Here is a 23,415-nt window from a genome sequence, read left to right on the forward strand (position 1 = left end):
TCTGATCGTGACATTATCTAATATACGTCAATGCTTTGCCCTATGAGATCTACAATGAAAGAAAAGACACATGCAGCCTAAGGGATTGAAAAGGAAATGCCTGTGCCTCAAAATCAATGATGATAGTAAACTAGTAAGTTTGAAAATTTTATAAAGTTTTTATTGTAAGGTCAAGGACCGTGCAGCACCCTAAAAAGTGGATTGAGTGTGATAGTGTGCATAAGATTAAAAGTGTGTGTGCGGTGGGAGGGGGAAGAGGGCTGAAACTTAAACATTTAGTGGATATTTACAACAAGTGGGGGGTTGGGAAAAACATCTAAAAACAAGCTATTTGATAACTCAAAAAATGTTGCAGACCTAAAGGAACACTCTAGATTTTAACTCAAGAATTGTTGATGGTATCTTTATTATTATTTTTGGTTTCTAAAAGATTGCAAATCACAACATGGAAATGAATTAATGCGAATCAAATAACACGACAATGTGTTTAGTATCTTATAGTCTTCCTTTAAACACCTACATTGGTATCCCTTGTATGGTTTTTCTAGATCTCTGTTGCGAAGAGAAGACGGAAAACCTGGACTATAAAAACTAGGAAAAAAAGAAACTTTTGTGCAGCGACCAAGTCATTAACCATCAGTTAGCCACCCTCACTCAACAGTAAGCTGCAAACACAGGTTTGAACAAAAGAAAAGAATGCCAAGGAGGCAATCGCGAGAGAATATATGGTTGTAAATGGTAAGTGCACAGGTCGGAAAGTATGAATTTGTCGTCATTTATTATTCTAGAATTGCGTCAAATATTGATAGGTCTGGTTGCAAATCATTTTCTCATGATGTTTTATAAACATAAGTAGGATGAAACAAACAGAAATTATTTGTCTCGGGGGGGGGGGGGGGGGATTTTAATAGTAAGCTATGACTCGCAATCGTATTGGTCAGCAATCTTTCAGGGAAGGAGAAAAACAACCGACACTAACCTGGCAGTTTGAATTTAGTTTCGCGTGAAAAATCCCGAATTATATTTAAAATCAATCAATCAGTTAACTTTCTTTGAAGCAGGCGACACCCTAAGCAATCAGCAGAGCTAACAAAAAATGTGGCCCTTAAACTTAAGGCCATACTTTAATAGCCTGTGTACAGCCACTTCCCACCCTTCCCCCAACGGGGAAAGACATTTTTCCCGTTCGGAGGGGTACACAGACTATACTTCCACCGCTCCCTTCTAAGCCAGTTACGTCAGTTAACAATTGTTCACTTGAGCGCGGCCGTGCTTGACTGAATTTGTAATTTCTAGCGACCTCTGTCTGACGACAGCCCCTTGTGCGGTTATTCGGCCAACGCTCGCCGTCTAGATTCTTTCGAAGCTAGCAGAATACCGATCACGTTTGATATAAGCGATGACGAAATTCACGAAATCCAAGGGAAATCCATCTGTTTTGAAAATGCAGTCTAGCCAAAGCGATCCAGCTGACAGCGGTTGCTGCGTTTAGTGGTTGCGATGGTAACAGTTTAACCGCCGACATGATGTTATCACGTGGTTGATCACAGCATTTTTCGACACTAGCTAGCCTCCTCCGCAGGCATTTCCTTGACTCTTTTTGCTCCTTGGGCTTCCTGTGTCCCCACTCCTCCTCCTCTCTCTTTCCTAGTTCTTTTCTGCCATAAAATGTAACACAGGGATCCCAACAGAGAAAATATGGGGTTCCCTGCGGAAGACGCTAGACACTAGCCAAATTTGCATACGATCAAGACTCCTTTATTAGGGCCACTTATAAACTGATAAAACCGACACGATACTTAACAGATCGTGTACGCAAGGACACGTAGTGTGACTAACTCATAGACATGCTGAGTGATCGTGACCCATTATCGTCACAAATGAAATTCCTCGCGAACCTAGAATCTTTCAGTGCGCGACATGTAAGAATTTTCGAACAACCGGTTTGATTACGAAGATCGGTCAACTGGAATTTGAACTTAGCTAATGGAGCTAGAATGTCACGGATGAGGAGATCTTGTCTCGTACAGGGATTTACGATGATAGCTCACTGTGATAATTGAAAAAAGTGGGGAGTAACTCTATATACTTGTGTTCAAGTACAGCCATTAAGATAATCCATGCACCACTTTAGATTAGTGTTTGGTAACCACTCTCTCCTGACACTTGTTATGTCAATCTTTACCCAGAATTTCGAAATATCTAAGTCATGCATCTTCACCGAGTTAATATTCCAAATGCTTACTATATAGGCTTTTGCGCATTTGATCATATCATTGCATGAATTTGGGCATTGTAAGTAACAAGCATTGATATTAGAGAGCATGCAGTAAAACCATGAAATAAAAACAAAGTTGATACTGACAAATAGTAGTTATTTAGTGAATAATAGTTGCTATCACCCAACCAGAACATGACTACGCAAAAGACAAATACACATATTTGTGTTCTGGTTGAGTGATACAAGTATGAGTCACTAAATAGCTACTATTTGTCAGTATCAACTTTGTTTTTATTTAATGGTTTTTCTGCATGCGCTCTATGAAACTCGTCTTTCTTATATATTTTTTTATTGTTTTATATAGTGTATGTGTGCCGCAGCGTTTGTTGAAGCTTACCACCCAATGATCACAAAACTTAACTCAGTTTACGCATTCCTTAATTAATTTAAACTCAATTGAAACCTAAAGTTGAGGCAATGCAATATAACTCTATTCATACTCGACATGCACAATGAGCAAGACATTCGAGGAATATAAAATCATATAATCTAAATGATATATAAATGATACAATAAGCAAGAGTATGAATTCTATTGTCATAGGATTACAAAAAGCTTCTAGACGTGCCTTCATTTTCACAACGTGCAGTCCTAGACTTGATTATTTAAATATACCTCACGTACACATGTCGGGTATATTGGGCCGACTGGTATATTTAAGAGTTCAAAATAATTCACCCGTTTAGTATGTGTCTGTCTTTCTGCCCTAGCATTGCAACATAACATCGCTACCACTCAGCAGTGATATACCTCTGAAGAACATTGAAGGTAAATAACAATTAAGATAAATCAGTAGAGTGCAAACAAATGATATCCGTGAAATATTAGAAATACTATTTCTTTTGTTTAACTAGCAATATTTTGAACAAGTTTTTAGATAGAAACATCAGTAGATAGAAATCTCAAAGGGTAGCAGATTTTACCAAATTTTATCACATTTTTGGTAAAATTAAAGCTAGTTGCTCAGTCGTATTTTATCTCAGACATCTCTGATGAAATTGATACATGAGGTTCAAGTACTAGACCCTGAATTCGTGAATTCTTTTGGGTTCTAAAAATTGCCAAGGCACGAGCGATAATTAAAAGCTACCGGGCTGAGCCGTTTGCACACGAATATACCAGGAAGTAGGTTTTTCGAATGACAACTAAATCCTTTTTTCAGTTCGTAAATGTGAATCACTATCGATAGCGCGCATACAGCACTATGGATGGCATTAGGCGGTGCTCATATCATTTTACCAAGACTAAGTATCTTCAGTGATGGTCGCATGTGCATGACTGAAAACGTGTTCAATACCAACAACCAGTGGCAGTTGCCTGATTAAATACTAGCCGCTTTATAATAGTTTTATATAGTTCATATTAACTACGGTTTTTTAGTAAAAATACACAGGTGATTATTGAAAATCTCGCGCGCTGATTGGTCGAGAAACTAACTCACACCATCACACGATAATCACCTCCAGCGATAATCCAAAATGGCGGCCAGCCGCTTTGTTAATGTAACCGGAAAAAAATGCCTTTTTATCTTCTTTTTTTTCTTTTTTTCTTTTGAAAGAATCACCTGTGTATTTATACTAAAACAATTATTTGTCTCAGCCTCAGTGAATATCGGAGAATATTTACCTCGCCGCTCGAAAACTCTCGTCTCGGTATAAAATATTCCCCGATATTCACTTCAGCTAATAATTGTTAATATAGCATGACCTGGCCTTGCTGATATATATAGCAGTTCAAAATAAAGTGTTTTAAATTATTTTTAACTATCGAGATATAGATAATGTATTGACTTTTAGTTGTTTATTTTGACTTCCGTATAAATACATTTTGATGGATGCACGTGCTCCACTGTATCTACCACCGAACATGACATATATTTCTGTGTCATGATGATTCTTAATTAGTTTACTGAAGTAAACAACGAGTCGTGTATTCGTTTTTTAAGCGTTTTAGTGTGGACGGTTAAAAAACGCTATAAAAACGCTAGTGTGGACGCGAAGCAATCGATGCGTTTTCGGTAAGTGAAGTGTTTTCGAATCCGTAGCTTCTTATGACTCACGTCTCTAGCGAGACTGTGCTATTTTTGGCTCGTCGGAATGACCCTTGATATAACAGCTACAAAGATAGAATTTATGGTGTTTAGTTTAATAAAAAAGGCAAGAATAGGCAATAAGTAAGGGGAAAAAAAAAAAAAAAAAAAACCCCAGACTTTTAAGGAATCGAAAAAATTAATGGAGGAATATTGAATAGATAAAATATTTAGACAATCAAATAGCTACAAAATGAAGCGTTGAAAAGTCTTTTAATATTTTGCCAAAAAAGACAATAGAATAAATACATTCAGTTAACAGAAAAATGCATTCAACTGACATTCAGTTCACACTTATTTTTTAAGCATTATAAATTGTATATTAATAGGTCATGATAATAATTATTTATATATAAATTAAAGGTCAAGTTTGTTTCTCTTTACCTGTCGCTTTTAAAAGCTAAGGTTACTCACAATATAAGGATAGAAAGATAGTTCAGTATTTATCCCTAAAAGATACACCATATGGAAAAAGGAAGCAGTCAGTGCAACTTGTCTGTGCTGCTGTTGGGTGACATCTTTTATCTGCAACTTAATGAAATGATGGGAAAAAGTGTTAGTTTTATAAAAAGAAGATATTTATTGGCATGGAATTCAAATAATGAATAAAGTTCCAAATAATGATCCCACTTTAGAATTATGAGGACATTATTGGTCCAAAATATGGTGTCAAGCAAACGATATCCATGGTTATATTGTCAAGAGTGTCGAAACAGTGGTTGATCAAGACAGAATGATGTATGTGATTTAGAAAGGATGCGTTCAGCAGTTGTTCAAGTGCAGATGGCAATGATTACAAACGTGTATTGTCCCATATTGGTCTATGTCAACTGTGTTGGTCAAAACGGGATAATGCATGTTTGTTGGCTAATGATTAATGTGTGCAACAGTGATTCAAATGAAAATGGCCAATTAACAACGACTAACACCTATAGCTGTACATGTATAGTCATAGTATATATACAGGAGCGGATACAGGAATTTTAGAAGTTGGGAGATTATTACAGGAATTCGAGGAAAAGAAGGGTGCACCTATTTTACCACCCCTGGATCCGCCCCTGATATAGTATATAGCATACATAGTTTTATATTGTTTTAAAAATAAGAAGCAAAACTGAAGGAATATAAGCATGGCATGTGGGGTCGGTCTTACACAGGGATGGTCATTGCAGAAAAAATTAGGCATTCTTGTGCGCTTTTATCTCTTTTAAAGCAAGGACCAAAATCATCAAAATCATGAAAAATTACCAGTGTATGAAAACTTGTAATCGAACCGGCTGTTTATAGCTACTATGGTTTAGCTCTTGTACACTTAAATAAGCTACGAATTTAAATGAGGCAAGGATGACCAAAAAAGGTCTACATAACCTTGATGTATTATCAGTGGAGCCTGTGTTGCAAGCGTAAAATTATTAAGCTTAACTCAGCTGAAAACCAGAAAAGCGTCTACTAATTTTGAACCATCTTTAGGCAATTATCAGTGTGCCTTTGCTATGCTATTACTGTCTTTGCTAACTGGGAGGGGGAAAAAACGTCTATTTTACTATGTAACGCCTGTTTTGGATTAGCTGCTGTTGTTTGATCCAGACTCACTAGATTACTGAGTTATCAGCAGACTAGATAAGCCGTGAACCAAGGGAGCATAAATATTTATGCTTGACTGAACTTATTTAAGTAGCTAAGACTTAAAGGATCATGCAAAGAAGCTTCAGAATGTACCTTTTGTTATGGGACGACCGCTCTCGGTACGAGCTACGGGATCTTTATTCTACTTTCTCTTCTTCTTCTCTATTCTTCACTCTTCTATACTCTTCTTCAGATCTCTCCTATGCTCTCTTCTTCTGACTAAAACTAATTACATGAGCTCTATTTATAATAACTTCGTGACATGTGTCAATCTACAATCAATATGATATTATCGCTGAGTCTTGATTGGCTAATGGAAATAGTAAATTCCTAAGTGTGATATCTTATTAAAGAATAATACGAGTGAAAATCATAGAACTAAACATAGCTTAAACTAAAGATAATATATGAATATATATGGTAAACGTATAGAAAGGTCTACGAGGGATATCTATATCTAATAGTGCTAAAATAACTAAGCAAAGGGATCAGAAAGAATGTGTAGGGCGTAACCAGAGGTGTACATGCTAATTGGAGTAGCTAAGAAGTTTACTTGCAAATTCAAAGCATACTATCATCTAAACTTGTGCGTGATGGTAGCCTTACTGAAATCTTATATCGGTATTTTTTAATAACTAATTGATCGTTCTTTATCTTGTTTTCATACAATAAGAAATAGTAATTAGAAAACTGATGTCTAGCTTAGTCTGTAAAAACATTAATTTTCTCTCTCATAACACTTTTATTACATTATACAAAGAAATCCTTAGACTGCTTGCTGTTTAACTACTTATAAATTGTCGCGTGAAGTTCGTGAGTCAAGCTAAACTACCTGTCAGTCAAGACTAGTTAACGAGAAGTTCTTAAAGTTAGAAGAAAATTTCGTATCTACAGCAAATAAATGCTGAAAAGCATCCGCTTTCATGCTTCATCTGAGTCACAACCCTGTGCCTAGGTCTAACTCTGAGATCTCCCTTAATCTGCTCGGTCTACATGTTTGTACTTTAATGATAGAAGGGTATTGCGCACTCTTAGTCCCAACGGCATTAATGAACGCATTGCTTTCAACTAACCCATTCTTTTGTCTTTGATTGTTTGTTTTTGTTTCCTTGCCTACCTTGCTCTCATTGGTTTCTTTTGTCTCATTCTCATCATATAGACACTCCTTTCTACCACCTCTTTCTCTTTTACTTCGATACAAATCCGATACAATTTTATCAGTATCAATCACTCAGCCTCTTTACCTGGAAGTGTTTTTTTAATCTCTGTAACAAATTTATCTCGTCAGTATTAAACTGGTGAAGCGTTTGAGAAAATGCATTGAGTCACAATTTCATCAGTAAAATGTCTCCCTGTTGTTCAACAAAATCCAGGGTCTGCACTGACAATTATGAATGTATGTTTATAAATATAATACACAAGTTCAAAATTATCATTACTAGTACCGTGAATTTTTAACAGCCGCCATTATTCAGCACCTCTCTATCAATATGTTATTCACTATGTTTGTACTTTATATGACTGAGGACACTCGAACCGTTAACACTTCGCGTTTTTTCCAGAATATCGTTTCCTGGATTTTATACTCTTTCAAAACCTCTAAAATGAAGCATTGAATTCGAATTCAGCGAATGTTCAAAATTATTTCCAATCTTTTGGTTCAAGGGATGATTTACAGTAAGAATTTTAAAAAGTGACCCAACTCAAAGTGTCAGTGTTCACTAAATGCCCTCATCACTGTAAAAGATAACTGTTAATGTCTTTAACTTTCGCACCCATTTTTTTAAAAAAGTCCCACTTCCCCATGTCCAAATCCCAAACTGTTTTTTTTTAAAAAGTTCTTCATTCCCAATTACCTAAATCCCATTTTTCCAGTGCAAAATAGGCAGATCCCAGTTTCCACTTTACCCCTTCATAAGCCTTGCTTTTCATGGTAATGAATCGCATTTGACCAGATCAAAATAGAAAATTGAGGAAAGAGGGGCAATTTTATTTTTCTGCGTTTACAATTGTTTCAACGCTAAACAAGATCTAGATCTAGTGTCTTGTGAAAAACTGAAATTGCCGGAATAGTGAAAAATCTTGACTCGTACAGTTTGAGTTCGCAATATACTGAGTATAAGATTTTAATTAACAATTATTCGACGAAGGCGAAGTGAATATCGGGGAATAATAACCGAAGCTAAGTTGAGGTTATTATTCCCGATATTCACTGAGCCTGAGGTGAATAATTGTTTTAGTATAAATACGCAGGTGATTCTTTTTAAAAGAAAAGAAGAAGATAAAAGACGCATTTAAAACAACAAAGCGGCTGGCCGCCATTTTTTAATTATCGCTGTAGGTGATTATCGTGTGATAATCTGAGTTTCTCGACCAATCAGCGCGCGAAAATTTTCAATAATCACCTATGTATTTATACTAAAACATTTTAACGCAAAAAGTTGCATGATAGTAAGCATTCCTAAAATCCATGACTATTCTTGTAAGTAGACCAAATGTATACGCATTACTGGTACTCAATAGTTGAATAACGCACAGAACAAGAAAGATGGCAACAAAATATCAAATATTTCTAAAAACTGAAATATAAAAAAATGGACACAACACACGAGTGATCACAACAACTCTCATTTCCAATCTTGTGGTTCAAGGGTTAATTTACGACAACTCTTATTTCTATTTTTTTGGTTCAAGGGTTGATTTACAGTATGTATTTTAAAAATTAAATGTGATAAATCAACTTGAAGCGTTTACGATTCGAGTGTCCTCACTGTAGTTTGATGTCTACCGAGCCTAAATTCACTGTCTGTGCATTACCCTTTGATGTTTCCGCTCTCAAATATCCTAGGCTCTCCATTAAGACCATGGGGATATGTTATCCCTACCACTCAGGGCCTTCTTCAGTCTTACTGGGAAGTTGCAGTCCAGCTTTTTTTTACACCGAAGAGCTCCTAAGTATATGTTTACTACTCATTGTTTTTACATCTAATTGTAAGGTCATTTTCATATGAAAATAACAAGTAACAAATAGCAATAAATTAGAAGAAAAAGCATTTTCGATTCTAAAGATCCGCTCTATACTGTTTTAGTATATACCAAGATAATTTCAAAAATGTCAGTTTATACCTTAAAAACAAGAATATAATAATTACACCTGTTTTGCTCAAAAGAAATTATTAATTCCTGTTATTTATTTGTTATTCTTATTTGCCAACGTGTTTGCAATAAGATGTATCTACTGACAAACAAAAGAAATTAACTTTTTAGCATTTTGTGATAACTTATCACAGTAGACCTAAAAATCATCTCCCCTGTTAGGTTGCATTATCTTTTCATTGTAGAAAAAAAGTTGCTTCGATAATTCAACTTACATGTAAGTTTTACTCCAAGAATGCTTTATTCCTTTGGATACAGTTTTTTATTATTCACGTAGTTTTTTATATGACATACTATTCGTTGCCTCAGGACCTGTTCAGTCTGCATTTGAGTTGTATATCGATAATAAATTATCTAAATATCTTACAACACACGATAAATTCGGTTTCGAACTTAAATATTTTATCTCCATTTCAGTGAAAAAACGAAAGATTATTGTTACTTAGAATAATATTTACAGAAATTAGCAAATTAACTGTTTATAGCGCTCTACATATTCAAAGCTCACCGTTGTTTTCATAAAAGTCAGACGCTTGGGAATGCCTTCATAGAAGGTTATAATATTCCTCCCCTTTACCGCTGACCCTCATTTGCGCACAATTATTTGTAAACTCAAAGACTCGATATGATCGATTAATGCTAGTATGTCGTTATCTTTTCAAATTGTCTATGATGTCTAAGAAGGCAGGATTGCATTAAAGTGCTATAGGTAAGCCAAGCACTAGGCTCTACCCCTTCCATTCTACACCAATCATTTGCTTTATACACATAACTTAAATTTATATGTATATTTACAGTATCTGATTATATTGAAGCCTAAACACGAGTTTCTCAGTTTCTTTCAAAACAAGCCATTTCCCCCAAAAAACGTTTGTCTGTGAGAAGTCCGGCTGCTTCTTCATTCTGATTAATCACTGAACTTATCTTGCCTAGTGGAAAAAAATTTAAAAAGCATAATTTTCAAAGCAAAATTTGGCCAATAATCAGGTATTTGGTATCAATCTTAACACAACGTGTTCAGTTAGCCATCGTGCTAATATTACTTCACCATATATTTTATCCTTCTCTACCGGCATTTGGCAGTTTCTCTTCTTAAAGAAACCGAGGAGTTCGGTTGATGATTAAAGATATTTCGTAGAAATAAAACTATATGATTAAACGAAATATACTTTACGAGTGCTGATATTAAAAGTGTGATTAATAGTATAATACCCGATCTCCTATATCTTCAAAATAGATTTAACTGTAAGAGTTCAGGTCAGAATTAATATTGCGGGTAAGTTGCGCTCATAAAACTGGCAAACATTGCCTTATTTTTTGAGAGTTAAGCAGTCAAAATACAAGAAAAAATTAAAAAAACGAAAGACAGGTCAAAAACTAGGCCTACGTGAAATAGTCCACTACCGTAGTGCATATAGATAATCAGTTAACATCTTAGAATTAAAAGCTGGGGGTTTATTCAGTCGAAGGGATTTCAAAATCATCATCAGTCAAAGGGATTTCAAAACCATCATCATAGGTCAGCATTAAGGGTCGTTCACATGCACACTAGCAAGCAATCAATATTTCAATTTAATTGCATTAATAATAATAGTATTGTCTATAAATATTATTGTTGGCTTTAAAAAACAATATTAAAGATCATCTTCTCAGTTGATCTTTGAGCCATTTTAAATTCAGTCGAAGTAATTTTTTGTAAGGGAATTGATCTTTCCATGTGATGTATCGTTCAATCTTCATGTACTGTATTTCGATTACAAGATTCAGGCAGGGAAAAAGTCTTAAAAGAGATATTTTAGCTAAGTAGTTGAAGTTTTAAACCTCTGAAACTGATTTGGGTTGAAAATATTAACACCCAACATTTCAAATACAGTTTCGACAAGGAAAAAAATCTGGACTTGTTGCTTATGACAAAGACACGAACAGTCATTGCTAACATAGTGAATAACATATTGATAGACAGGTGATGAATAATGGCGGCTGTTAAAAATTCACGGTACTAGTAATAATAATTTTGAACTTGTGTATTATATTTATAAACATACATTCATATTTGTGCAGACCCTGGATTTTGTTGAACAACAGGAAGACATTTTACCGAAGAAATTGTGGCTCAATGCATTTTCTCAAACGCTTCACCAGTATAATACTGACGTGATAAATTTGTTACAGAGATTGAAAACACTTCCAGGTAAAGAGGCTGAGTGATTGATACTGATAACATTTGTATCGGATTTAGCAGCATATACACTAACACTGATCCCATGAGTAAATGGATTTGGATTGATACATTGGTACTCCTTCGAGTTTGAAGAGCAAACAAACTGATAGACGAGTGATCCATTTTGTGACGAGAAGAGATAACTAGCTAAAAACTAGTTTTTAGCTAGTAATCTCTTCATATCTCCTTTTATCATTTTGTGATGAGTGCAGCCTCGAATAGGTTGATAACTAGTTATGATACCACGTATTTTTTGTATAGCGAAATCGTGTCGGTCAACGCGTTAGACATTATGCGTGAATATCAACAAAATTGCATGTAGGATGAGTAAAGAAATATATGATAACTAAGGTATAATCGGGGTGAAGCTCAACGATTTCAAATTCATGTGCTGATATGAAGATGGATAAACAATTAAAAAAAGAAATGAATCAGTCTTCTTTATTTTGAGTTGCTCACATATACAATCAGTTGCATCATTGATTGAAACTAGAAGCAGAAGAGTATAAGCTCAAAAAACTGTAACACTAAGTATATAAAACTGTTGGCGGAAAAAATAATTTAGTTACACAATATACAGGCTGTATCACATCCACTTGTGCTCAGACTTGACAACCATTATCTTCAATAAGCATGCACATAATGGCTTGTTATCTGTTTGCCTTTTTAAGAAACAGGCATTAAAATATATGATACATATTGTTTTATATGTTCAATATTGTCAAAACTGATCAGCGACTAGAAATATATAGGACAACTGAAAGAGCAAGTTAGTAGGAGAGTAAGGAGTATACATTAAGTTGTACTAGGCAGGGTTTAGGCAGTTTGAGTCAGTATATTACTCCCTAGTACTGAAGTGAATCCGATTAGCCTAAAGAATTCTACATTTAAGTCTACATGATATGATAATTATTACAGATTGAAACGGAACTTCAGTGAAATTGGAAGGTAAGTAGATAGTTTTATTTTACTTCCAGTCTCAGGTCAGTGTTTTCCATTTTGATTTCCCTTGCTGTAGTTGCTGTACTGAAGTGAATCCACTATTAGCCCTTAAAAATTCTACATTCAAGTCTACATCATACGATATTTGTTAGAGATCGAAAAGGAACTTCAGTAAAATTGGAAGCTAAGTAGATAGGTATTACTTCTCAGGTCAGTGTGTTCCATTTTGATTTCCCTTGCTTTGGGAAGAGATATGCATGGACTGAGGACTGTCTCATTTGGGAGGCGATTTTGAAGTTTACAACTTCAACTTCAATTTTTATTTGCACAAGATATAATGATGGTGTATTACGAGCACTTGAAATATACATTTATAAACGAAAAGGAAAGACAAACAAAATGTTAATGAACGATTATGAATATGTTAAAGGCTTGTCACAAATCATAAGCATGTTCCTGAATCAAAATCTAGGAAAATCAAGCCATGCACTGAAATGCATGGTACCTAAAGTAGAATGATTAGATTCAGTCAAACAAACCCATATTTTTTTATATAGCAGTGATAAAGAATTCTTTCATTTTATATCACTTTCATCATAACTTGCCTTTGATAGCTTGTTGTTACCTAAGTGAGTGGAACCAAAAACAATTTGACATTCCTATTGACTAAAATTCTGCAAAAGTTGCCCTTTCAATGGCTTTTCATCTTGCCAAGAAATCACTCGTTCTTTTTCATATACGCTACTACTGCAAAACAAATCTAACGTGTCTTTCTTGCTATGGTTTCATTGATGCTGGTTGATATTTACTGAATGGTTTTGTTTCCCCTCTTTATTGGCATGTACTATTTATAAGTTAGAAAATTTACCGGCCTTGTTTACCCATATAAGTGTTTAGGATACAGTGCAGCTATCTAAAAGTAAATATACTGATATGAAGTGTCTATAATAAATTCTCATTTCTCCTGCAATGTTTTTGCATTTTTCTAACATTTGTCCTTTTTAGAAAAGTTAACAATAAAAAACAAAGAAAGAATCTGAGAAAATGCATTTCTCAAATTCATAAATATAGAGATAATAATAATAATAATAATAATAATAAAAAGATAAAAGAATATAAACATTTGTCCTTATTGTTGACTTTCTCCAAGAAGTGTACCAATTACATAACAAGTGTACCGATAACAAGTGTATCGATAACGAGTGCATTTTCCTGGCAATTTCTTGCAGTTCATTATTTACTGACGTTTTTTATTTAAAGTTACTTTTATATGTTCTTGATATTTGTTCTTTGTTTGGTGGTCTTTATAAGTGGTAAAACTATATTGAAAGTCCAGACGTTTAACGCCTTTCATTTCTTTGCTTTATATGCTTTTATCATTTGCTAATATTAATACTACAACACATCTTAAGATCAGCTTAAGTTTTTCTCGTTATTTTTGAGCAACTCAACCGATGTTTCTGATATTTTTTGGTGCATCCAAAAATGGCAAGAGATATACTATATTTTTTTAAAGCCATGTGCCTGCTTTAATATACACAGCTATTTCAAAACAGGTTGGTGAAGGTCTTGTTGCATGTTGCTTACCAGGCTCAAACCGCAGCATGGACGATGTGAATACGATCAACAAAAGGTCACAACAATATGCGGAAATCGTCCTAAATTTTGTCTGCACGTTTTTCTAGTATATATATTTTTCTGTTCTAACATTATTTACATGTGAATAGTACATTTACTTGTACAATTTAAGCTTGGCAAGCAAGATGCAGCATGCAAGAAGATGCAGCATGCAACAACATCTTCACCAACTCATATGTGGGTGAATTTTGCTCGATTAACTATAAGACAAGAGTATTTTCAAGCTGCCATATCTTTCACTGAGGAGATAGCTTTTTAGTGCTTTCTTTTCTTAATTTCATCTTTCTTTTTTCTTTCTTTTATCGATCACATCCTCTCTCCTTTTTTGGTGCTGTAAATTCTTAAAAAGCGTATGAGGGGCTTGTTAAGCCTTCCTTTTCTACAACAATGTCATTCTTCAAAGGATTTTGCACTATCTAAACGAAAAATCGTCCAGGAGCATTCTTATTATAGGGTATTTTTTCCATACATTAACAAATCTAGAGATCTATTCTCATCTTAATAGTAACTTATACTCCAAGTGTAACTCACAGTTGAAGTAATACCAGTATATAACCGACCGAATTTGATTTCACACAAAAGATTGTCAGCACCAGTTACAAATTGCATTATTGATTACTTGTAAAAAACGTGATTAAGTCAAATTTGTTGTTTTCGGTGGCTTAATTACAAAAGCTGATATTTGCATCTTGTTTAGTATTAAAGTTGACAAAGACTGTGTCGTTCGTCACATTTGGTGGCTCAATATTCTTTACTGTAGGTTTTAATTTTCTTATTCTAATAATAAATTTCGTTTTTTATTTTTTTACTTAACCATCATTCGTTCCTAATTCCTATCACAGTAGAAAAGTACGAGAAAAATTAAAGTCATATCAACTGTTTATTTTAAGTTATTGGCGATATTAGAACGCAAACCGCATGCCGCAAAGACTTCCGTCCGTCGAATGGAACGTTTTAATGCCACATTGACCAAGAAGAGGCCTAAAAATTAACCAATTTCTCATAGTGAGAAATTATTCAGTTGAAATAAAAATCATAGAGTTGCCTTAAGTTTATTGCAATACTAAAGTTCTCTTAAATAAGACTAAAAAGAAAATGATTTGTATATAGTGGGAATTTATTCGCACCAAGAATTTGAAATATGGCCCGAAAATATAATTATAAATTTGAATCGTTATTTTTAGTTTCACTTATTTAATTTATTTTACCAAAATAATATAAAATAGAATAAAATAATTTTTACTGGCTTATAGAATTGACCGATGTGTGTCTCTTGGATTTGGGGTTACATCGCTAAAGTTCCAGGCGTTCTTAAAACCGCCTTTATTATTCGTATACGTGCGTGATGCGAACTTTATAAATATAGTGGCTTATTATTCTAGTTATTAAGAAAAAAGGCATTAGATAGAAACAGAAACATTTAAATAATTGATATGATAATCTATCTTTAAGGTAGATTAAGTATTTTTGCCGTTATTATAAAATTAGCCCGACGGAAGTCCACGCTGGTATCTCCAGTAATGTAACAGTATTAGTAAAAAAGTCTTCTCATCACGCCGCGCAGTAAGGCCACTCGAAAAAAATCGTGATTTTTTTTTAACGAGGTTAATTAAAAATTAATAAGAGAACACGAAACAAATTCAGTAAGAGATTTAAAAAAGTTGTTTTAGCATTTTCTGACTAAACCTGAATGGATTTAAAAGAGTAAACTCTAAGCTTTCTTAGATCTGTACCTTTGGTGGCGTTCAGTCCTCGTTCCTTTGAAAATAAGCGAACCTTTTACATCCAAGAACACTTCAAATAGAAAATTGTATTATGTGAAATTTATTGACTTGAAGTTCATTTTTATATGTTGCCAGACAGTCAAGTTATTGTATTTTCGAGTTTGTTGTTTTAATCGGTCACGTCTCTTTTAACAGCCAATAAGACTTCGTTCGAGGAATCGCCGATTATTTTCCGAACGATAAGTGCAGCGTTCGTCCCTCGAAGATTCAACCGAACATTAGCATATTTGTTGCCTGGGGGCAAGATAAAAATAGAATGTACTTGAATTCCTGTTATTTCAGTAGAAAAGTTGAGTTACACCTCTTTTAACACTGTATACATGTACAAATGATTCTAAACAAACCAACATGAAAAGGATTTTTCAAAATAGCGTGCCTGGATCTATTTTTAAACCAGTTGCCGTGGAACGTGTTATCGAATTCTTCTCGAACAGAGGAGCGTGACAGCCGGTATTGATATGTGTCACTTGAGTAGACCAAAACAATGTTTCAATAGCACACAGACAAGAGACATATTAACCGGCGCGTCGGATCACGCATCTCGAGAATGTCAAATGATAACAGTATAAATCGTGAGTTCAGACCCGGCAAGCTGGAGGCAAACGTGTAAGCGGTGCAGTACACATCTCAGTTATACTGATGCCCACATAATAGCAGCATCCGATTTTTCTCTTCATTGCATAATCAATATTTGTTCGCTTTTCAATAGTAAATTTCTTTATTTTTAGTCAAATGGCTGGAGACAATTTTGATGTTCTCAGCATAACCACAGCATCTTCAGTCTTTTTCTGTGACAGTGATCCTATAACGACCGGAATGTATTCACTACTTCTCCCAACAACAGAGGAAGAAATAAAGCAGGTGAGGGAAAAATAATAATTTTTAAATTAGTGGATCTAGGGAACGTAAACTCTTTTTTGTACATGCTCATGAATGTAGCAAAAGTAACTCTTGCCGTGCCGATCACAAACGATCATAGATTGATAACCTCTTTAATTCATTCATACAATCATGTAACTTCTTTTTTATTTGTATTTGCTTCAGTTAAGTTTATTTAAGTGACTTATTTTCCTTCCGCCTGCCGACAATGATAGATATCGGCTGCCGGACTCTGATAAAATAAACTATTGAATAATTGTAAGGTGTTCGTTCTCGGTATTAAACGACTTCAAGGAGGTGTCGGTAAAAATAAGAATATACGGTCACATCTTTCACAGGATTAAATGGATGGAAAAAACCTTTTTTATTACACTTCGTCAATAGCATTTAATGGCGGTCCTTACTGAGACCGGCTTGTGAGGTTCACTTGCAGTTAACAGGCAAACTTGTTTCAAACCCCACTTAGTCAACTCGATCATCCTTCATATAGTTGACTACTATATATCTATTCATGTCTAATTTTTGCAGTAAGCTATATACGATTTTTTTTTCTCTCTTTGACTCGTTATTAAATGTCAAAGTACAAGCCGTAATAGAGCTTTTTTTGTTTGAAATTTTTCATACTTAAAACTGTACCAGTGCAATTTTGTTTCCAATATGTATGAGTTTGATATGTTTTTAAACAATCATATTTGGTTTGTGTGCACCATTTATGCGTGCGGTTGTTTTTTTTATCAAAATTCATTTAGTCAGTACTCAGATACGTTTAGTGTTTGCGTCCATGTTTCTATTTTTTTCTCGTGAGCTTAATTTGTCTTGTTGTGCAATAATATTCTGTCGATAGTTTATTTCCGATTCAGATGACACTGTTTCAAATGCGGAGTTTTTAAGGTCAATCATTTCAAATGGAATCAAGATGACTCCGAAACGTCGGATTTTTGCGTTTGATTTTCATTTTAAATACATTTTTAAAATCTGTCTTACTTAATCATGTCCTGATGTTGTTTATTGTTGCTTTTAGACTTTGATGGAGCTCGATCGATACCTCAACTATACATCTCAATTACCTGCACCAACAAATACAGTGTCTTCACTGGACCCTTCCTCTTACTCCAATTGCTACGATAAGAGAGAAACAGAGACAGGGGGAAACGAAAGACATAATCATCAGTCAGTCCCTTCGCCAACTAATGCAAGGAACACTTCTAGACTTGAGGTGCAGCCCCGTATTACCGAAGCCAGGAGCCTTCAGCCATACCCTAGAAATGCCAGCTTCTCCAGCTCTACTCATACTTCCATGAAAAATACTTTGAGCTATGGATATTGTAGAGAACAAAACTATGGAGATTCCCATCCAAACCATTTTCCGAATCGTCCTTCTTTGCCACATTATGAGCAGAATGGCTTGAGCACTGCCAGTCATATGGGAAAGATTCAAAGGGGGTCGAGACGAGAAGGCTTTGATAGAAAAACCTCGACTTTGGAGTATCGGCCTGAGTGCACAATTCCTCAAGAACATATGATGAGCTCTTTTATAAGCCCTGTTTCGAGTGCTGGAAACTATGGTTCACAATCAGCTGCTTACAGTCAGCCTAGCAGTGATAGAAAGCAACCCGCAGCTTCTGCATTGTATTCTCCTCTTAACAATCTACCAGTATCACAAAATTCTGGCTTTACATTAACAAAGTTGGAAAACGTTCAATTGTCCTGCAAGGCATCGACTTTGACTGATGTCAGTGTGTCCAAGCCATCGTCCAAAGAGCACACTCCAGAACCCCTAAAGGTTATCAATAATAATTTTCATGACTGCTGTACTCCAAGCGAATTACTTCCATCTAGATCTCCTGAGAATTGTTCAGGAGCCAGTCATGCTAAGACCGTCGTTGATAGAAGAGGATCTAATATGAGTGTATCCAGCTATAATAGCCAGTCTAGTCAGGACCATAGTGGTTTTGACTCAAATAACAGTGGATCTGACCCGGAAACGCCACCCTATTCTACTAAGAGTTCTGACTCACCTGAAATGCAAGGGGACGAAATGTCACTAGAAAATTTTATTTTTCGTTGTGACTTTCCAGGCTGTGGAAAGCAGTACAACAAAAGCTCTCATCTGGGGGCGCATCGAAGGATTCACACTGGAGAAAAACCTTTTTACTGTCCATGGAATGGATGTGGGTGGCGATTTCGTCGTTCTGATGAACTCAAAAGACATTATCGAAGGCATACGGGTGAAAAGCCTTACGCTTGTCCTTTATGTGGAAGGGCATTCAGTAGATCTGATCATAGAGCTTCCCACATAAGGAAACTGCATCCTTACGAAATTCCAACTTTAGCTTAAGAAGACTGTAAAAATGACTTTGAAATACAGCTATTTCTAAAGATGATGGTGAAGGCTATGTTGCATGCATCTACTGACTCTAAAATTTACCAACCTTAAGTTCTTTGAAATAGCTGTACATCTACTTTTACAAATATATATATCTTAAAGAGATAAAGTACAAAGTACCTCTTTTTTTTGAACTTAGTATTTATAAGTCTATGCCACAAGGCTATGCTTCTTGAAGTCATTTACTGACAGTATGTAAAGATTATGCCTTTTTTCAATGTTCAAAACCACCCAGAATTTTCTTGTGGACTTACCAAGCCCTTATGTATCGGACAAATGTTTGTACTTGTTTCTAACTGCATTCATTATGACATATTGCAAAACTAGAAGTTGCTATGCAAAAAGACGTTTAAAAAATAACTTGAAAATTTGTCTACTCAATGTATAATAATGATAAAAAGGTAAATTATACACCGTGAAGAGATGAAAAAACTCACACTAGTTTTTAGCTAGTTATCTCTTCTTAGTCAATGTATATATTAGCTTTATCATAAATGAACTCTAATTATAAGAAAAACATATCACTGAATTGTTATGTAATCTAGTATAAAATTAAGTACTGCTTGTATCTCAAAGAAAAATCATCTTTAAGTATAATTTAGAATAAAATTATTTGTTTTATAACTCTTTTTTTGAAATTGAGCCCCACGAAAAACGATGAGCTCAAAGAATTGTGTCCATAACCAGTTGTAATGTCTTGTATCGTTAATCCTCATCCGGCATTTTATAGCGTTTATTATAACTTTGCAAATGCAATAAAAGATAAGCAAATATTGACAATACTGTTGGCACAGTCGCTGTTTGATTTTCTGGTAAAGCTGGTCGTGAATCCCTATAGATTATAATGGACAAGTGGCGGACGGTTGTGAGTTGTTTATGAAGAAACAAAATCTGGCGAGAAATGACGCCCAAGTAAAACAAGAGTGAAAAAAACAACAAAGTTGTAGGCCTCAGAGGCCCGTCCATGCCCTCATTCTTTTATATCATGTTTTGAATGCTCTTTTTGCGGGACTCCCCTTTATGTACGTAAAGACATACGCGTTTGTTTATCTACGAGTCAGACACAATTCGCAGTACTCAGCTGCCGTACTGTTTTAAATGGTTGTTTTGTTTGTTGTCAGTTCTATGGGCTAAAAAGACATGAAAGTAATACGACGTACTATTTGAAATGTCTCTTGACTTTCCAGACAAATCTATGTAAACAAGTCTGGATGTTCCACTGTCTATTTTAAAAACAAATCCTATGCACCAAATCTCTCAAATCAAAACATGTCATAGGAAACGGCCGGCTTCAAAACATGTTTGAATAATTTATCAAAACAATAATTTATTAAAACACGACAAATGAATACATTTGTCCGTAAGTGATCCGCAGCAAGGGCTCATGACCACGATCGAAAACGTGTCGTGATTGGTCGCCATATTGATCAAAACTTCTTTAATTGACCACGCTTCAAAATAGAACATTTTTTGAATATTTTTCTTCACATTTACCCTTCTTCCGATACATCGCGATTTATGTACCCAACATCGTTTACTACATGAAACTGGGATGAAACAAAAAAAAGAGAGTTAAAGACGCGCTGAAAATAAAACTGCTCGAAGCGAGACTGCGAATTGAACATTGTATATAGTAAATACAGAATGATATAAGCTTCTCCATATTATTCTCGACTCATTCAATACAGCAGCGTTTATCGATAAACACGATAGAAAATGTGATGTTTTAAAAGTACAACTTACGGTAAATGCAAATCTGTTCTGCGTACGTGAGAAAAAAGTCACATATATCCACTGCCTAGTGTTTGAGTTTTACACTTTACGGCCGACTAGATTACGCAATACAAACTTGAGACTAAAACACGAGGGTGAACCGAACGTGAGAAATAGCGATTCAATTTTTAAAACGGCGCTCACGTCGCAAGGCATTCCATAAATATCGCTCAAAATGACCTCACGTCTGGATGCTTGAAATAATTCAAGGATGGCGATCATGAATCTACTTGCGGCGGTGTGACCTTTGATTACTGACAAGTCACGCTATTGTTTGATATCACGTAGCTGGTTTATCAACCATCTTAGTTACAAGCAATCGATCTATAATCGCTAATTGATTTGTTTTTCATACTGTGTTTTCATTACGGAACTACTTCGTGGCAGGTGGATGCAGTCGACGGTGCCTTGCTGTGATTTTCAAAATCGCGCGAACTCTACTGTTTCAAGTTTTCAAAAGTGTAAACACTTTTTATGTGTGCTATTGATCGTCGACAACAAAAAGACCGAATTCTACGTGAACCAACGGAAGTCTACGAGATATTGAAAAGTTACAGTAATTACGGTCATTTCTTCTTAGAAAGCAATGGTTCGTTGTTACACTGTATAACGCTGTTCGGACCTTGTATGTTCAAGTAGCCAGGCCGAGAGAAAATTTCCATGAAAGAGAGAGAGAGGAAACGAGAGAGAGCCAGGATCCGCAACCGTGAACAGCTGTTTAAAAATAATCAAACAGCTTCGTTCCGCGAGTTCAGACCTTTGAATGTTACGATTCTTATTAACCCCGCTCAACCTTCAAATTATCGACAAGGCAAAAAGAACTTTGAACTCTGCTGAGAAACACTAATTCCAGGCGAAAAAAGGTAGCAACTACTGAATCCTTACCCAAGGAATGCTTTGCAAAATATCCAGTTTGAGAGCCAACAGTTTGGAAGAATTCTTTCAACTGTCTTGGTAGAAAGCGGTTAACACTGAATTTACCTTGATAAAAGACTGAGTCGCCGAATTGTTGTGAACACCATGATGCCGGTCCCTAAAAATCTCTCGACGATTTTCTGACTTTATATGGTGGTAATCTTTTGTCAGTGAGCCTCATAAACTGTCTTAGTAGAAAGTGGTTAACACTGAATTTACCTTGATAAAGGACTGAGTCGCCGAATTGTTGTGAACACCATGATGCCTGTCCCTAAAAATCTCTTGACGATTTTCTGACTTTATATGGTGGTAATCTTTTGTCAGTGAGCCTCATAAACTGTCTTAGTAGAAAGTGGTTAACACTGAATTTACCTTGATAAAAGACTGAGTCGCCGAATTGTTGTGAACACCATGATGCCTGTCCCTAAAAATCTCTTGACGATTTTCTGACTTTATATGGTGGTAATCTTTTGTCAGTGAGCCTCATAAACAAAATGTGCGCCCTTTTATATCTCGGTCTTAACTGCACTTGGAAGGATTACTTTCCGCGTTGTTTTCATTGGCAGTCAAATCATCAGCAGGGATTCAGTTAAAAGCTTACTTGTCTGAGCCATAGTTGTCTGAGCTGAGTAATCAAGAAAGGGTGGAAGTTAATGAGTGGATTGTCACTTATTTGACGCCTTGATTACGGGCGGGCGCGTTTGCAATACTAGGCATTGGTTAGTTTAAAGGTGAAGGGAAAAAAATCTTAATGGAGAAGCTGACAGTCTATCTTAATCTAAAAGCTGACAGTCTGAAAGCCCGAATGTTTTTAATTTGCAGAAAATATTATTTAAAGTCAATATATATGAAGGACCTCCAACGGAAAACTTGTTTGTCTTTTCCGCCCTTTATCGCCAGACACCTATTATCAAAAGAAATTAATGGAATACTTGACATCTGTTGATCACGTGACATGTCTATTAACAGCATTAACTTTATGATCTTATTTGCTGAAGTTCTTGTCACTAAAAGCCTCATAGCAAGCGGTGCGATTGTCGGCTAAAAGGCTAGCAAATTATGGGTTAGGAAGCCGCGATATTTGTAAGTGGGTCCTCTTTTCAGATTATAATGTAGACGGGGTTTTTTGTCTTCGATTCTCATTTAATTTTGATGATAGCTGCATAGCCTTTGTTTTTACCGTTGCATTTTGTTCTTAGACATTCTATAAATCAGAGACTTGTCGTTTATTCAATATGGGTCTTCTTTTCAGATTATAATTTAGACGGGGTTTTTTGGCTTCGATTCTCATTTAATTGTGATGATAACTGCATAGCCTTTGTTTTTACCGTTGCATTTTGTTCTTAGACATTCTATAAATCAGAGACTTGTCGTTTATTCAATATGGGTCTTCTTTTCAGATTATAATTTAGACGGGGTTTTTTGTCTTCGATTCTCATTTAATTGTGATGATAGCTGCACAGCCTTTGTTTTTACCGTTGCATTTTGTTCTTAGACATTATATAATAGTTAGAGACTTAGAGTCGTTTATTCAATATGGGTCTTCTTTTCAGATTATAATTTAGCCGGTGTTTTTTGTCTTCGATTCTCATTTAATTGTGATGATAGCTGCATAGCCTTTGTTTTTACCGTTGCATTTTGTTCTTAGACATTATATAATAGTTAGAGACTTAGAGTCGTTTATTCAATGTGGGTCTTCTTTTCAGATTATAATTTAGCCGGTGT

The 23,415-nt window shown here is 35.2% G+C and overlaps 1 protein-coding gene and 2 long non-coding RNA genes across 4 annotated transcripts; 1 reads left to right on the plus strand and 2 right to left on the minus strand.

The window, feature by feature from the left end:
- The first annotated feature begins 2,956 nt into the window (after positions 1 to 2,956).
- On the plus strand, positions 2,957 to 19,782 carry LOC116298426 (uncharacterized). 2 transcript variants are annotated; one of them, XM_031706906.2, is made up of 3 exons: positions 2,957 to 3,049; positions 16,466 to 16,598; positions 17,638 to 19,782. In XM_031706906.2, exons 2-3 carry the CDS (start codon positions 16,470 to 16,472, stop codon positions 18,952 to 18,954), a joined length of 1,446 nt encoding a protein of 481 aa, XP_031562766.1. In that variant the 5' UTR covers positions 2,957 to 3,049; positions 16,466 to 16,469; the 3' UTR covers positions 18,955 to 19,782. The 2 variants fall into 2 exon arrangements, with proteins under 2 accessions (XP_031562766.1, XP_088887856.1); XM_089031730.1 differs by lacking the exon at positions 2,957 to 3,049 and having other exon boundaries at positions 16,322 to 16,598.
- Positions 4,567 to 16,222, minus strand: LOC116298432 (uncharacterized). Its single transcript, XR_004197337.2, has 2 exons — positions 15,687 to 16,222; positions 4,567 to 4,901 (listed from the first exon to the last, which is right to left on the minus strand). It is a non-coding gene; the product is annotated as an uncharacterized LOC116298432 (long non-coding RNA).
- A 530-nt stretch (positions 19,783 to 20,312) lies between the features above and the next one.
- On the minus strand, positions 20,313 to 21,558 carry LOC116298433 (uncharacterized). Its single transcript, XR_004197338.2, has 2 exons — positions 20,746 to 21,558; positions 20,313 to 20,549 (listed from the first exon to the last, which is right to left on the minus strand). It is a non-coding gene; the product is annotated as an uncharacterized LOC116298433 (long non-coding RNA).
- Positions 21,559 to 23,415: the final 1,857 nt, after the last annotated feature.

Source organism: Actinia tenebrosa, unplaced genomic scaffold (genome assembly GCF_029948245.1).
Source record: "Actinia tenebrosa isolate PJP-AT-01 unplaced genomic scaffold, QUT_ActTen_1.0 PGA_scaffold17__23_contigs__length_9995812, whole genome shotgun sequence".
In the NCBI taxonomy this organism is placed as follows: Eukaryota; Metazoa; Cnidaria; class Anthozoa; order Actiniaria; family Actiniidae; genus Actinia; species Actinia tenebrosa.